Here is a 14,697-nt window from a genome sequence, read left to right as displayed (position 1 = left end):
CACAGCCTCCTACGTTTTACACATTTAGCAAATTATGTGACTCAGCCCCGTAAAGTACTGCAAAGTTTTGTTTTTTTAAATCCATGTTTATACAGCTGTTACACTTTCAGTTGTATTTGCATGGGAGAAAAGCTTGCTGTCCAAGACTGTGTGATGTTTTAATCTGGCAGGAAGGACTATTTCTCTGTAACTACCACTACCAAATTGTTTATGAGTGTCACTGGAATGTCCTAAAAGATAGACAAGCCTCAGGGGAAGAAATTCTTCTCTGGTCCCCTTATCAAATTATTTATGCAGGCTCTTTTACTAAAAAAAAAAAAGGGAGGGGTGTAAAACCAACTCCAGGTCTCCTTGGATAACTCATCTGTTCTAGACCCTTTTCAGTGTGGCTTCAGGCCAGGCTATGAGGCAGAAACGGCTCTGCTAGCTTTAGTTGATGACTTCAGTGTAGACAAAGGCCTTGCTTCTTTGTTGCTCTTATTGGACTCATCTGCAGCCTTCAATACAGTAGATCACATCTTATTGAGACGCTTGGAAGCAGAGGTAGGTTTCAGGGGATGCATGCTAAACTGGTTCAAATCATTCCTCATGGATTGGACCCAAAGGATTGCTACTTGGAAACCAGTTACCATCAGTGTGGGACCTAACCTGTGGTATCCCACAGGGTACAATTCTATCCCCCATGCTTTTCAATCTCTATGTAAAGCCCTTAGGACAAATCATTCATAGCTTTGGGGGTTGGTTGTCATCAATACGTGGATAATACCCAGCTCTACAGATTCTTATCTAAGACTCCTGGTGGTATGGTAGAGGTCCTGAATAGCTGCATGGCTGTTGTGGTAAATTGGTTAAGAGTGATCAAACTGAAACTAAACCATCAAAAGACAGAGGTAATGTTGGTTGGGAAGACAGAGATCTTGAAGGACATTGGACCCCCCCCACTTTTGATTGAGTTCAGCTGACCCTGGCTGTCTTGGTAGACCCAATGTTATTGCTGGAGAAGCAAGTTAACACAGTTGCTTTTCTGTAGGCATGAAATTCAACCTTTTGGCTGCTGAGAAAACACAATACTGTGTGCTACCAGTGTAAAATGTAACACAAATGCACATTAACTTCACAATAATTTATTATGTAGCGAGAGTCTGACTCCCCCAGCCATCCACTTGAAAACATTTTGATAAATATTTCAGGAGTTTTAAGTTTCCAATTTAAAAACACCAACCTGTGTATTTTCATTTAACGCTTTGTCTTGTTGCCAAGGTGCTACCGCCGCAGGCAGGTTAAATGAAAAACTGCAACCGTAATAATTCAGCTCCATGATGTAGGTGATTTTGATTAGGACCTTGGTTGAAGGTGGCAGGTTTCCAACAGAAACAGTAAAAATGTCCTATGGAGAAAATAAATTAATTAAAAAACACATTTTTGCAAGCAAGTCAACCATCTTACAGGATGCTACCATGTAGAAAATTCTATGAATGCTATTAATTCAAGACGGGATTATAGAAATCTATAGAGTCGCAGAAAAACTAGAAACGACTAGTAGCAGCTTACTGAGATATCCTACATGAACTCTCTGCAGATGTTCAAATTCACCATATAAGATCACACCACCTTGCCCCACCTGGTGTGCCTGTTCCTCCCTCTGCACTGCCTATGATTTGCCCGTTGGGGCCAGCATCCACAGATCCTAGCACACAGTCACAATTTACATTATATGTGTATTTTTGCCTTGTGCAGGCATTCTATTTCCCCAATGACTCCATGAATTTCAGAGAGCTTGGGGGAGGTATCTCAGTGAAACATGAGACCTTCTTCTTCTTCTCCCAAGTTCTCTAGTACCCACAAAACAGCTAGGGGAGGGGTAGAGTATAAGAGGGGGCAGTCTCATATCACACACACCAGGGTAGCAACAGAAGAATCATAGGCAGTAGCAACCACAAATAATGGGAGGTTATTAAGGGCAGGCAAAATTCCGTGTACCTCTGCTACAGATGCAACTTTCCCCACATATCTGCTGCCTCTGGTTTGGCAATTGGGAGACGGCCAGTTGCTACTTCACAGTGGATCAGATCTGGGTTAGGGGGCTTCCAATTGCCAACACCTAGTAGTAGTTAAAAAGGTAAAGGTAAAAGTCCCCTGTGCAAGCACCAGGTCATTCCTGACCCATGGGGTGACGTCACATCCAGACGTTTCCAAGGCAGACTTTGTTTGCGGGGTGGTTTGCCAGTGCCTTCCCCAGTCATCTTCCCTTTACCCCCAGCAAGTTGGGTACTCATTTCACCGACCTTGGAAGGATGGAAGGCTGAGTCAACCTTGAAACGGCTACCTGAAACCGACTTCCGTCGGGATCGAACTCAGGTCGTGAGCAGAGCTTTTGACTGCAGTACTGCAGCTTAACACTCTGCGCCACGGGGCTCCTTAGTAATAGTTAGGAGGTGGCAACAAGAGGCTCCAAGAGCATGAGCGTCTGCAGGTTACAACTTTCATATCAGATACTTGTATTATTTCAGAAAATAAAATGGAGCTCAGTGTATGCTGATTTAATAAAAAGTTATGATAAACTATCCATTTCTCCTTACAGGTGCATCCTGATCCATCAAATAAGTGCCATCGCCTCGAATGACAGCTTGTCTGTATTCCAGGTGAGCTTTTTCTTTTTCCTTCACCTGCAGAAATAATTTCAAAAATCAGTATAACAGATAAGAAAAGTTTAAAAGTCACTTTTACTATACGTCTGCATTTGGAGGAAAATCTGGAGAAACAGGTATGGTAAAATTGTCCTCACCTCTTGACAAGGTGATATAAGCAACTAGTGCTGTTGTTTTTTGTTTTAAGTTACTACTTGGTAAATCATGATCTGTATTTACCCTTTCACTTTTGGCCTCAAAGGGCCAGTAGGTCTTTAAGGTAAGAAGGATAGATCCAAGGCCAGTTCAAGGTATTCAGCTACCCCAAGGTCCTTGCTCCCAAGCTGTCACAAATTAGCCAAGATACAGGGCACTTGAAGTATCTCCATAGCTCCTCCCCTTGGTTCCCAGGGAGTAATGGCACCAGTGCAGGAGGTGCCAATAGGAACAAACTGTATCTGCTGGCTTCTTCTGTGCTAAATTTGCCCGTTGCCCTCTGACGAAGAAATGACCAGTCCATAATTTTAATGGTAGGTTTATTGTAGCTGTGAGAGACAGAATAACAACAGGAAAACCCCCAGAAACCCAGAAGACAAAAGTCAGAGATTGATGTGCATTATAATGAGTGAAATAAGTATTTGATCCCCTATCAACCAGCCAGATTAGGGTTAGGGTTAGGGTTCTGCTGTCAACAGAAGCAATCAATCCAATAGATTCCAAACTAGCCACCAAAGAGCTATCCAAGGATGTCAGGGACAAGATTGTAGACCTGCACAAGGCTGGACTGGGCTACAAGACTATTGCCAAACAGCTTGGTGAGAAGGTGACAACCCTAACTGTCAACCTCCCTTGGTCTGGGGCTTCATGCAAGATCTCATCTCGTGGAGTTGCAATGATCATGAGAACGGTAATGAAGCAGCCCAGAACTACACGGGGGGAACTTGTCAAAGATCTCAGGGCAGCTGGGACCATAGTCACCATGAAAACAGTTGGTAACACACTACGCCGTGAAGGACTGAGATCCTGCAGAGCACGCAAGGTCCCCTTGCTCAAGACAGCACATGTACAGGCCCGTCTGCAGTTTGCCAATGCACATCTGAATGACCCAGAGGAGAACTGGGTGAAAGTGTTGTGGTCAGATGAGACCAAAATCGAGCTCTTTGGCATCAACTCAACTCGCCGTGTTTGGAGGAGGAGGAATGCTGCCTATGACCCCAAGAACACCATCCCCACCGTCAAACATGGAGGGGGACATACTATGTTTTGGGGGTGTTTTTCTGCTAAGGGGACAGGACACCTTCACCGCATCGAAGGGATGATGGACGGGACCGTGTATCGTCAAATCTTGGGTGAGCACCTCCTTCCCTCAGCCAGGACATTGAAAATGGGTCAAGGATGGGTATTCCAGCATGACAATGACCCAAAACACATGGCCAAGGCAACAAAGGAGTGGCTCAAGAAGAAGCACATTAAGGTCCTGGAGTGGCCTAGCCAGTCTCCAGACCTTAATCCCATCGAAAATCTGTGGAGGGAGCTGAAGGTTCGAGTAGCTACACATCAGCCTCGAAATCTTACTGACTTGGAGAGGATCTGCAAAAAGGAGTGGGACAAAATACCTCCTGAGATGTGTGCAAACCTGGTGGTGTAAGCTCTTGACCCATCGAACCAGAAATCACCACAGAGACAATCAGATTCCAAGCAGATGGCTTTACTGGTCAAATAGGCAATACAGTGCATTGAAGGCAAGATGACAGCTATGGCTTGTCTTGCCCGTTATTTGGAAATATAAGGCAGAGAAACGGCGGGAGATTACAAAGCATAAACAGAGCATTATTTCCCAGGAGTGGCGTTCCCAGGCTTTGGTATGTGTAGCCGTCCTTGAGTCTGGACAGTACAGCAGAGAAATGAAAGGAAACATCTAAACTGAGATAACAGCCTGACATCCTGCTCCCCTTAAGTCCCCCTCCCATCCGGCAAGGGGGCTGGTCTGTCCGGGTAGGCATCGTGAAAGGCGCTGACGAGTTTGGGGGCGGAGACATCCCGCGCGCGAACCCACTCGTCATAGGCAGGGGGGAAGTGTTTCCAGCGGATCAGGTATTGCAAGGCCCCATGGTGTATGCGGGAATCCAGGATTTTGGAGACCTCGAAATGTTCCTCCCCCCCCACCATTATGGGTTGTTCAGGAGGGGGCTCCGGGTGCCATTGAGGGGAAGCAACATGGGGCTTGAGAAGGCTGACATGGAAAACGGGGTGCACACGCCTCAGAGTTTTGGGAAGAGACAATTCCACCGTGACAGGATTTATGAGATGGGTGATGGGAAATGGGCCGATGTATCTAGCACTGAGCTTATGGCAAGGACGGGTGGAGCGCAGGTTTTTGGTGGAAAGGTATACCAGGTCACCCACTTGCAGGTCCATATTTGGGGAACGATGCTTGTCAGCCTGCGCTTTGTATTTGCGTTTGGCTTGGTCCAGGTTGCTAATCAGCCAGGGCCATGTTGTACGGAGGGTGTGAGCCCATGAGGCAATGTCTGCATCCCCCTCCCCCTCTGACCCTTCTACAGGGGAGATAGGACCGAAGTCCTGTCCATACACCGCATAAAACGGGCTGAAACCTGTGGATTGATGTACAGCATTATTGTAGGCATATTCTGCAAAAGGCAACAGTTCTACCCAGTCATCTTGGTGGTAATTGACATAACAGCGCAAATAACATTCAAGTACAGCATTGACACGTTCAGTTTGACCATCCGTTTGGGGATGGTATGCACTAGACAACCCTTGTTCCACCCCCACCAATTTAAGAAAAGCTTTCCAAAATTTAGCAACGAAACTACTTCCGCGGTCGCAGATTATCTTGCGCGGAAACGAATGTAGTCTAAAGACATGTGACACGAAGAGGCGGGCCAACTTCTGAGCGGAGGGGATCCCCGCACATGGAACCAAATGTATTTGCTTAGAAAATAAGTCAGTGATAACCCATAACACAGTTTTTCCCCCGCTGAGAGGGAGATCCGTCATAAAATCCATAGCAATCACTTCCCAGGGTTTGCTGGGTGTTTCAAGTTGTTGCAGTAGTCCTGGAGGTTTGCCTTGAGAACATTTGACCGTGGCGCAAACAGGACAGCTGTGAATGAAAGAGTCAATGTCAGAGCGCATTCCCCCCCACCAGAACTGCCTGCGCAACAGGTGAAGGGTCTTTAGGAACCCAAAGTGTCCAGCTGTTTTTACTCCATGAGCCAAATGTAAGACTTCTTTTCGGAGTGTTTTGGGCACGTACAATTTCGAGTCTTTGTACCAACAACCTCCTTGTTCGATTATATCGGGAGGCAGGGTTTGAGCGGAGCGTTCCATTAGGCATTGTGCCCGAAGGGAGTTTAAGAAAGACTCGGAGATGGGAAAAAAAAACCCCTTGTTTTACGGTGGAAGCAGGAGCAGATATGGGGGTTGACGAGGGGAAAGCGCTTACGTGCGGTGGTGCGCTGACCGCAGGCGGCTTGGCGGCCGGTTGGGTTGGATGAGCTGGTGCGTCGGTCCCGTGCTTCCGTTGTGGGGGCAGCGTTTGGGATCGAATTTGTACAGCCAGCACGGGTAGGGCTTCTCTTTGCGCGGGCGTAAATAAAGAGTCTGTCGGCCGATCGAGTTTCACCGGGTACTGAGGCAGTCGGGAGAGAGCATCTGCAAGAACGTTTTGTTTTCCAGGGACATGCTTCAGGACGAAACGAAACTGAGCAAAGAAATCTGCCCAACGCTGCTGTTTCGCGGACAATTTATGGGTCCCCGTGAGGGCAGCTAGATTTTTGTGATCGGTCCAAACTTCAAAGGGAACTTTAGACCCCTCCAGGAATTGTCGCCATAGAGTAAGTGCATGGTGAACGGCTGATGCCTCTTTCTCCCAAATGGGCCAGTTCAATTGGGAGTGCGCAAACTTCTTCGAGAAGTAAGCGCAAGGGTGAAGGAGACCATCCGGTCCTCTTTGGAGAAGGGCCCCTCCCATAGCCACGTCGGAGGCATCGACTTGCACAATGAACATTTGATTCGGGTCTGGGTGCCGTAGCACGGGCTCCGAAGTGAAGAGGCGTTTGAGGGCTACAAAAGCGGCCTGGCATTGATCAGTCCACAGTATCTTAGCGGAGGGTAACGTAGCCGAGCTTCCTTTACCCTTTGTTTTCAGCAGGTCGGTAATGGGTAGCGCCACTTGGGCGAAGTTAGGGATGAACCCACGATAGAAATTAGCAAAACCTAGAAACTGTTGCACTTGTTTGCGGTTGGAGGGAGGAGTCCAATCGAGGACGGATTGGACCTTGGCCGGGTCCATGCTAAGGCCATGGTGGGAGATTATGTATCCTAAGAACGTTATTCTGCTCTGATGAAATTCGCATTTAGCCAACTTTGCAAAGAGTTGGTGATTGCGCAGGCGCTGCAGAACTTCTCGGACCAGAGTGACATGCTCATCCATGGTTTTCGAATAAATAAGAATGTCATCCAAATAAACCACCACCCCGCGGTACAGTAAATCGTGGAGGATTTCGTTGATGAGTTGCATGAAGACCCCCGGGGCCCCTTTCAACCCGAAAGGCATCACAAGGAATTCAAACATTCCAAAACAGCTAGAGAAGGCAGTGAGGGGCTCGTCTCCCTCGCGGATACGGACCCGATAGTAGGCTTCTACTAAGTCCAACTTGGAGAATATACGACCCTCCTGCAACTGCCCCAAAATATCTGAAATCAGCGGTATAGGGTAGGCGTTAGCTTGGGTAACTGCATTGAGCTTTCGGAAGTCGATGCATAGGCGAAGGTCGCCCTCCTTTTTTCGGACAAAAAATGCGGGGGCTGAGTTTGGGGCATTCGATGGGCGAATGAACCCTCTGGCAAGGTTTTTGTCCAAAAAGTCCCGTAGTACAGTGCGCTCGGAAGCGCTCATAGGGTAAATCTTACTCTTGGTTAATGTGCAGTCCTTCACCACCTCAATTGCACAGTCAGTGGCCCGGTGGGGGGGGCAAGGCATCACATTCTTTAATGTTGAAGACATCCGCAAAGTCCTGGTATACATCAGGTATGGTCGGCGGCGATGGGACATTGGAGGTTAATGCTGGAGAGGGTGGAGACAGCACCGCGACGTGCTGTCGGTGCTGATCGCATTTGGGGTTGGCAAAGGAGATAGTGTTCGTCTCCCAGTCTATACTGGGACTATGACCTTTAATCCAGTTAATTCCCAAGACCACTTCAAATCGAATAGGGGCTATGGTAAAGTCTATTTGCTCCCAGTGGGAACCAATACCCATCGCCACCTCTGTAGTGCGATGATCAACGGGGCCCCCCTGGAAATGGCTTCCGTCCATTTGGGCAAATTGGACGGGGGCTGGTAAAGCCTCGGATTTGACTTTGAGTGCTGCAAAAGTGGCCTCATTGATTAGAGTGCGACCGCAACCGGAGTCAATGAGTGCCTTAACGGGTAGTTGGGGACCACCTTTATAGTGTTGTAAAACTGCGTCCACATAAATGGTGGTTTCCACTTCCTTCACCTTGGTGGGAGCTTTCGGTTTAGCAGGGGATTCTGCAGGGGTCTGTGGAGACGCTCCACTCACCACAGACCGGAGCCGTTTTTTGACAAATCAAGGGGGGTTTCAAGATTCAACGCTGGAGGATTCCATGGGTTCTCTTCGTCTGAATAAGGAGAATTGTCCCCCAATGGGGCATTTGTAATCCGGACCCGGCGGGGTCATTTGATGTAGGAAGGTGAGATGAGTCCTCAACGTGAAGTGCAGAGGGTGTGGGTCTCCCCGGCGCTGCGCTGCGGGTGGCCGCGGTGCCTCTGCGTTGAAGTCGTCCTCGAGCTCGGGGTGCCATGCTGGGGCGAAAGGGTTCAGGGCGATGTGGGCAGACTACCGCAAAGTGGCCCAGTTCCCCACAAGTGAGGCAAGCTCCTCTTTGGAATCTTGTTTCGCGATCCTGGGGCGGACGCGCGGGCTTCCGTGGATTGAGGAACGGTGCCTTGGGCTGGGGCTTTTGGACGCTTTTCTCGTTTCTTTGGCGGACAAGGGAAATAAAGCGCCGGCGGCTTTCCACCTCCTCGGCTAATAGAATCCAATCCTCGAGGGTGTCGGGATCACCCCGCATATACGACCAGTTCAAAATGTCAGGGTGTAAGGCTTCCCTGAAATGGTGAATCAGGGTGGCTTCGGGCCAGCCCACAATTCTGCTTGCTAGTCTCTGGAATTCATCGGCGAATTCTCGAACTGGAGTAGAGCCTTGTCTTAGTTGCAGAAGCTCCGCTTTGGCTCGTTCCCCCAGAAAGGGATCCTCAAACCTCCTCCGTAAGGCAGTCATGAAATTGTTGAGGGAACGGATAGAGCGGGATCGGGTGTCGAACTGGAGTACCATCCAGTCAGCTGCTTTATCTGTCAAAAGGGAAGCCACATAGCGAACCCGGCTGTCCTCTGTAGGGAAGAACTGTCCTTGTTCTCGCATATAACTGTCTACCTGATGCAAGAAACAGGGCAGGGTTTCGAGAGATCCATCGTAAGTAGTTTTTAATTTGAGTTGTTTCCAAGGACCGGGCATAGGTTGGCCCGGTTGCATGGGTGCCCTGGGTGCAGGTAGCACGGGACCTCCGGGAACCAGGGGTTGAACAGGCACATTAGCGGGTGGCTGGGCTGGCACTCCCTGTGGAATCGGTACTGCAGCCCCCTGTGGAACGGGTTGTGCCGGGGCTGTCAGGGCCTGCTGTAACTGCCTGTTGTCCTGAAGCAAGCGTTCCATTAGCTCTTGGAGTTGATCTACACGGCCAGATAGCTCCCGGTTTTGAGCTCGTAACAGGTGAACGTCCTCACCCGGGCCACCTGTACGATGAGGTTTGCTTGAGCGAAAACTTGTGGCCCATTGAGAACTGTCCCCATACAAGTCCTCTTCCTCAGACTCCTCGGAGTCTTGGTGTCGTTCCGCGAGGCGGCGTGCGCGTTGGGTCATGCGCGACGGGGCAAATACCGGGGAAAACGACAGACCCAATGGAGGACCGCTCCGTCCGGTGTCTTTGGAGCGGACTCCTGTCCGCGCCCGATCCGCAGCCAACCGCTGCTCTTTGTCCCTTGCGGCTTGAGCCTCGGCTTCTGCCTTAGCCGCTTCAGCAGCTTCCCTATCCGCGAGAACCTGTGCGCTTTCAAGTCTCAGAGCGGCAGCTGCGGTAATGTGCGGTAAAAGTTCTGTTTCCAGGAGCGTGAGTAGGGGGTCGGTTTCCCCACCTAACAATGGTTGCACTCGGACCGCGACCGCGGGTGCATCGGCCCCGAACGTCGGGGTCAAACGTTGAGCCAAGGTGGCTATCGTGGTATCCTTTGTACAATCCGCAAAGAGGAGGGCTGTCTGGATAGCGACCCTCTTGGCTTCAACTTGACAGTCAGCTGCATTGGGTACCAAAGAAAAACCTGCCGGTGCGGCCCCCGCCATGGTACCTTCCCCCAAGGCGACAGGACGCTTAAGGGCCGTGGATGAGAGAGTCTCACGGGCAATAAGCTTATCCAATAAACCGGTTAGTATTTGTAAGTCCTCAGTTGCCAACCGGGCATCATCCAGCAACTGATCAAAATCCTGGAGGTCTAAACAAGCATTAGTATCCTCCGACGTTAACATCCAGAGAACCCTCACTAGAGATCGCCACTGCGTCTGGACCAGTCCACTCAAGCGGCAAACCTCTGAATTAGTCCTAAAGAGTTCAGCTACTATGTCCCGTAGGAGGGTAGGATCCTCTGAGGAGGACTCCAGGGTTCCAAGAAGCAGTAGTCACGGTTCACTCGGAGAGCGCCCTCCTAGCTCCCATCTGAGTGGCAGGCGAACCCTCCAGGGCTCCAGCCTGACTAAAGAACCGATGAAGAAGGGATAAGGTGATAGCTGTCATAATGTAAGCTCTTGACCCATCGAACCAGAAATCACCACAGAGACAATCAGATTCCAAGCAGATGGCTTTACTGGTCAAATAGGCAATACAGTGCATTGAAGGCAAGATGACAGCTATGGCTTGTCTTGCCCGTTATTTGGAAATATAAGGCAGAGAAACGGCGGGAGATTACAAAGCATAAACAGAGCATTATTTCCCAGGAGTGGCGTTCCCAGGCTTTGGTATGTGTAGCCGTCCTTGAGTCTGGACAGTACAGCAGAGAAACGAAAGGAAACGTCTAAACCGAGATAACAGCCTGACAGGTGGCCACCTACAAGAAACATCTGACCTCTGTAATTGCCAACAAGGGTTTTGCCACTAAGTACTAAGTCATCTTTTGCAAAGGGATCAAATACTTATTTCACTCATTATAATGCACATCAATCTCTGACTTTTGTCTTCTGGGTTTCTGGGGTTTTTCCTGTTGTTATTCTGTCTCTCACAGCTACAATAGACCTACCATTAAAATTATGGGCCGGTCATTTCTTCGTCAGAGGGCAAATGGGCAAATTCAGCAGGGGATTAAATACTTTTCCCCCTCACTGTATACAAAGTATAGCCTAATCCTTTTCCTGAAAAATGTTCTTATTTAGATTATAAACTACCACAGTCTAATGGATGAGAATTAACGATTTAGGATTGAGGAAGTGAGCAAACAACATGCTGTTGCTGGGAGAAACAGGAAGTCTCTTACCTGGGAGAGGTTTCAAGCAGGACTCTCGCCAGGGGTCCTTGACAATTTGGCGCCTGCCTTGCCTAGGCTGTCCACAAGACCTTTCACCCCCACACCATCTTACCTCGCCTATTATACGTTTCCCTTTGATGAAAGCCTCAAATCCACACACAGCAGCTGTGTCATCCAAAGGAAAGACGTATTTGGCTTCAATGGGGCTGTCAGATGTATTTTCATAAGTTTGAAATACTACCACCTGAAATGTATATAAATATTACTTTTGTGTGTTTGCGCATATATACATATTCATCTCTTTCAAAGCAAAACCAAACGATGGTTTTCAATAAAAGATTTCTAATGGAAGCACTTCCACTCAGGTGCTAGGTTTGAAAAAAACATTTTCTTTCCTAAGATTAACATCTTAAAAATAGTCAAACCATCACCCTCTGCAAACAATGAACATCTGTCCTCTTTAAATGAAGAAAACCACAATCCAACAAAATCTTCAATATGATAAGCTTATTTACCTGTGCTACAAAATCTATTAATCTTCCCTTGATTTGAACATCTTTCAGAGGAATCGGGTTTCCAGATCTGTCCAGAAGACCAGCAGTTATATCATTCAGCATATTTTTGTGTGGTAGTTTATAATCTAAATAAGAACATTTTCAGGAAAAGGATTAGGCTAAATTTAAATCAGGTTCAGGGGAGTTTTCCAGTATTAAAGAAATCATAGAAGGTCCCTATAAAACATCTTGGGGTTGTTGTTTTTTTGAGCTATGTGAGGTAAGAAACAGTGAAATGCAGCAAGAGATGGAGAACAAAGTAAACTAGTTATGGCTGAGGAAATTATACATATACACATGTCTGTGTGAATAAGAGGGAGAAAAACAATAAAAATGAAAAACAATAAAATAGAAACAGAAAAGGGGGAGTGTGAATGTAGGTATGGCACTTCCCTCATTATCTTGTTTTTATTTTTTACATCTCACTACCACTTACACTGCCTCCAGGGTCACACTGGACCAATTAACAACTCCTCTTTGTAACTTATGCCAAGCATTACCTTTGATAACATTAATCTTAGATTTCAGAAGAACTGTTGGGAATGCATTGTGTACACAATAAAATGAATAAAAAGCAACTATATCTTAATTAACATATGGAGTTTGGCATTTCATTCACTTTCTGTAACCTCCAGCCCAATACTGGGGGGAAAGTACGAATCAGTCAAAGTATACAACAATAAACCTAATTCTTCCTAATTCTGGCACAAATACCTTCATTTCCTAACTAGCTCACTTTACAAAACCCTATCTACCTACTTAGCCTAACCCTGCTTAAGGGCCAAATTATACACTACAGTTTTTGGCGAGCTGAGTTAGGGTTCCCCAAACCTGATGTGTTTTCCCTTCAGTTACACAGCTGCTGTGGGGAAAGGCATTTTTAAAGTCTCCAGGAGCCCAGTTCAGCTTAGAACTGCAGCTGAAACAGCTACTTCAGGGAATTGTTTGCATAACTTCAGAGCTGCACATTCTGAATGCATGCAGCTCTGAAGTTATGCAAATAACATTTAGCTAGGGCTGTTTTGGCTACAGAAAAGGTGTGGAGGGGATGGCAGGAGCATCTAACCCCCTTACACCCCAGTTCCAAGCAGAACTGGGCTCCTGGGGACTCTAAAAATGCCTTTCCCCACAGCTGCTGTGTGACTGCAGGGAAAGCGGGTTAGATACAGGAAAACCCAACCTGAAACAGCACAAACCATAACACATACCTTAGCACCAAAAAGATCCCTCTGTCCTTTTTAAACAATATGTATATCTCACCCCTCAATCACATCCTCTCATTCAAACAGAACACTTTACTCCTGGCTCTCTGTCACTGGATCTTCCTCTGCTTGAGTAACTCAGTCACTCCACTTGCCCCAAACACACTTGACCCCCTTCCATCCAACATCCTTACCTTTTAAGCCACCTGTCAAGAGCTTTGTACACAACTGGCATCATTTACAAATGTTATGTGTTACTTCAAAGACACTTCCTCACAAAGTATTTTTGGGGGCAATGGCAGTCCCAACCCATTCCACAAAGGTAAGAAAATGGCATGAACTCAAGATAGCAGACCACAAAGATCCTGTACATCTTCTGTATTGGGGAAACAGGATGGTAGGTGTACAGGGAGGGGTGCAGACTATCAGGAGAAGCAACTAGAGAAGTTATCATGAACTATATCAATTATTTTGGGATGGGTGGGCACAACCAGGTTCCTTGATAATATGCTCATCCTCTGGGCTGGCATAGAGCAATAGGTAAAGTAAAGTAAAGCCAGAAAGAAATGGATGGTGGTCATACTAAGTAAAGCCAGAAAGAAATGGATGGTGGTCATACAACCACTAATCCCACTTACCAATTCTAGCTACCCAATAAACCATTTTGCTGAAGTAGTTATCGCATTCTAAATCCCAGCTGATGGAATGCACCACATAAATAAAACAACTTTGCAATTTTATACAGAAAACATTTCTCACCTTCAGGTTGTGACTGATGCTCTGGGGCAGGAGCCTCGTCTTCCAGCTCAGCCTGAATTGTTGGATGGAATTCCTTTACTTTGTCATCAGCGAGGCAAAACTTAACCACATATTTAATTTTGATCTGACTCGTTCTGTATACCACAAACTCATCATCCTAATGGAAGAAAACAAAAAGTAAACTTTAGGGTCTTTACCAGAGCAACAAACCAACTGGTATTTCCCAAACCGAAGTTGGCAACCCTACCAGAGCCTCAATACCTTAACCATGCTTTTTTCTTCTTCAAGTGAAAACCAGCCAAAGGGCACAAATTATCCCACACACTCACAGAACAGTTAAAAAGTACTTAATCACAGCACCAACATAAATGAGATTTTCCTCAATGTTGTGTGTCTGAACCTCCTATATCTTGGATATGAATGCAAGTATTAACTGAATGTAAATATTGACAAAGTGAACCATGAATGTCTCTCTCATCTTCAAGATAAACATATGCATAGTGAACATAAGAACATTAGAAAGGCCCTGCTGGATCAGACCAAGGCCCATCAAGTCCAGCAGTCTGTTCACACAGTGGCCAACCAGGTGCCTTTAGGAAGCCACAAACAAGATGAGTGCAGCAGCACCATCCTGCCTGTGTTCCACCGCACCCAAAATAATAGGCATGCTCCTCTGATACTAGAGAGAATAGGTATGCAGCATGACCAGTATCCATTCTAACTAATAACCATGAATACCCCTCTCCTCCATGAATATGTCCACTCCCCTCTTAAAGCCCTCCAAGCTGGCAACCATCACCACATCCTGGGGCAGGGAGTTCCACAATTTAACTATGCGTTGTGTGAAAAAATATTTCCTTTTATCTGTTTTGAATCTCTCGCTCTCCAGCTTTAGCAGATGACCCCGTGTTCTAGTATTATGGGAGAGGGAGAAAAA

The 14,697-nt window shown here is 47.1% G+C and overlaps 1 protein-coding gene across 1 annotated transcript in view; it reads right to left on the bottom strand.

Annotated features, from left to right (window-relative positions):
• PARP4 (poly(ADP-ribose) polymerase family member 4) overlaps window positions 1-14,697 on the bottom strand; it is a 57,253-nt gene that overhangs the window by 26,221 nt on the left and 16,335 nt on the right. The window contains exons 13-17 of the mRNA XM_056858885.1: window positions 13,761-13,917; window positions 11,761-11,885; window positions 11,358-11,489; window positions 2,580-2,666; window positions 1,223-1,387 (exon numbers count right to left, since the gene is read on the bottom strand). Of these exons, the coding sequence (XP_056714863.1) occupies window positions 1,223-1,387; window positions 2,580-2,666; window positions 11,358-11,489; window positions 11,761-11,885; window positions 13,761-13,917 (666 nt within the window). The remainder of the gene's footprint in view (window positions 1-1,222; window positions 1,388-2,579; window positions 2,667-11,357; window positions 11,490-11,760; window positions 11,886-13,760; window positions 13,918-14,697) is intronic.

Source organism: Euleptes europaea, chromosome 12, assembly GCF_029931775.1.
Source record: "Euleptes europaea isolate rEulEur1 chromosome 12, rEulEur1.hap1, whole genome shotgun sequence".
Classification (NCBI taxonomy): Eukaryota; Metazoa; Chordata; class Lepidosauria; order Squamata; family Sphaerodactylidae; genus Euleptes; species Euleptes europaea.
Note: the sequence above shows the minus strand (reverse complement) of the source record. Positions and strands in the feature narration are given on the sequence as shown.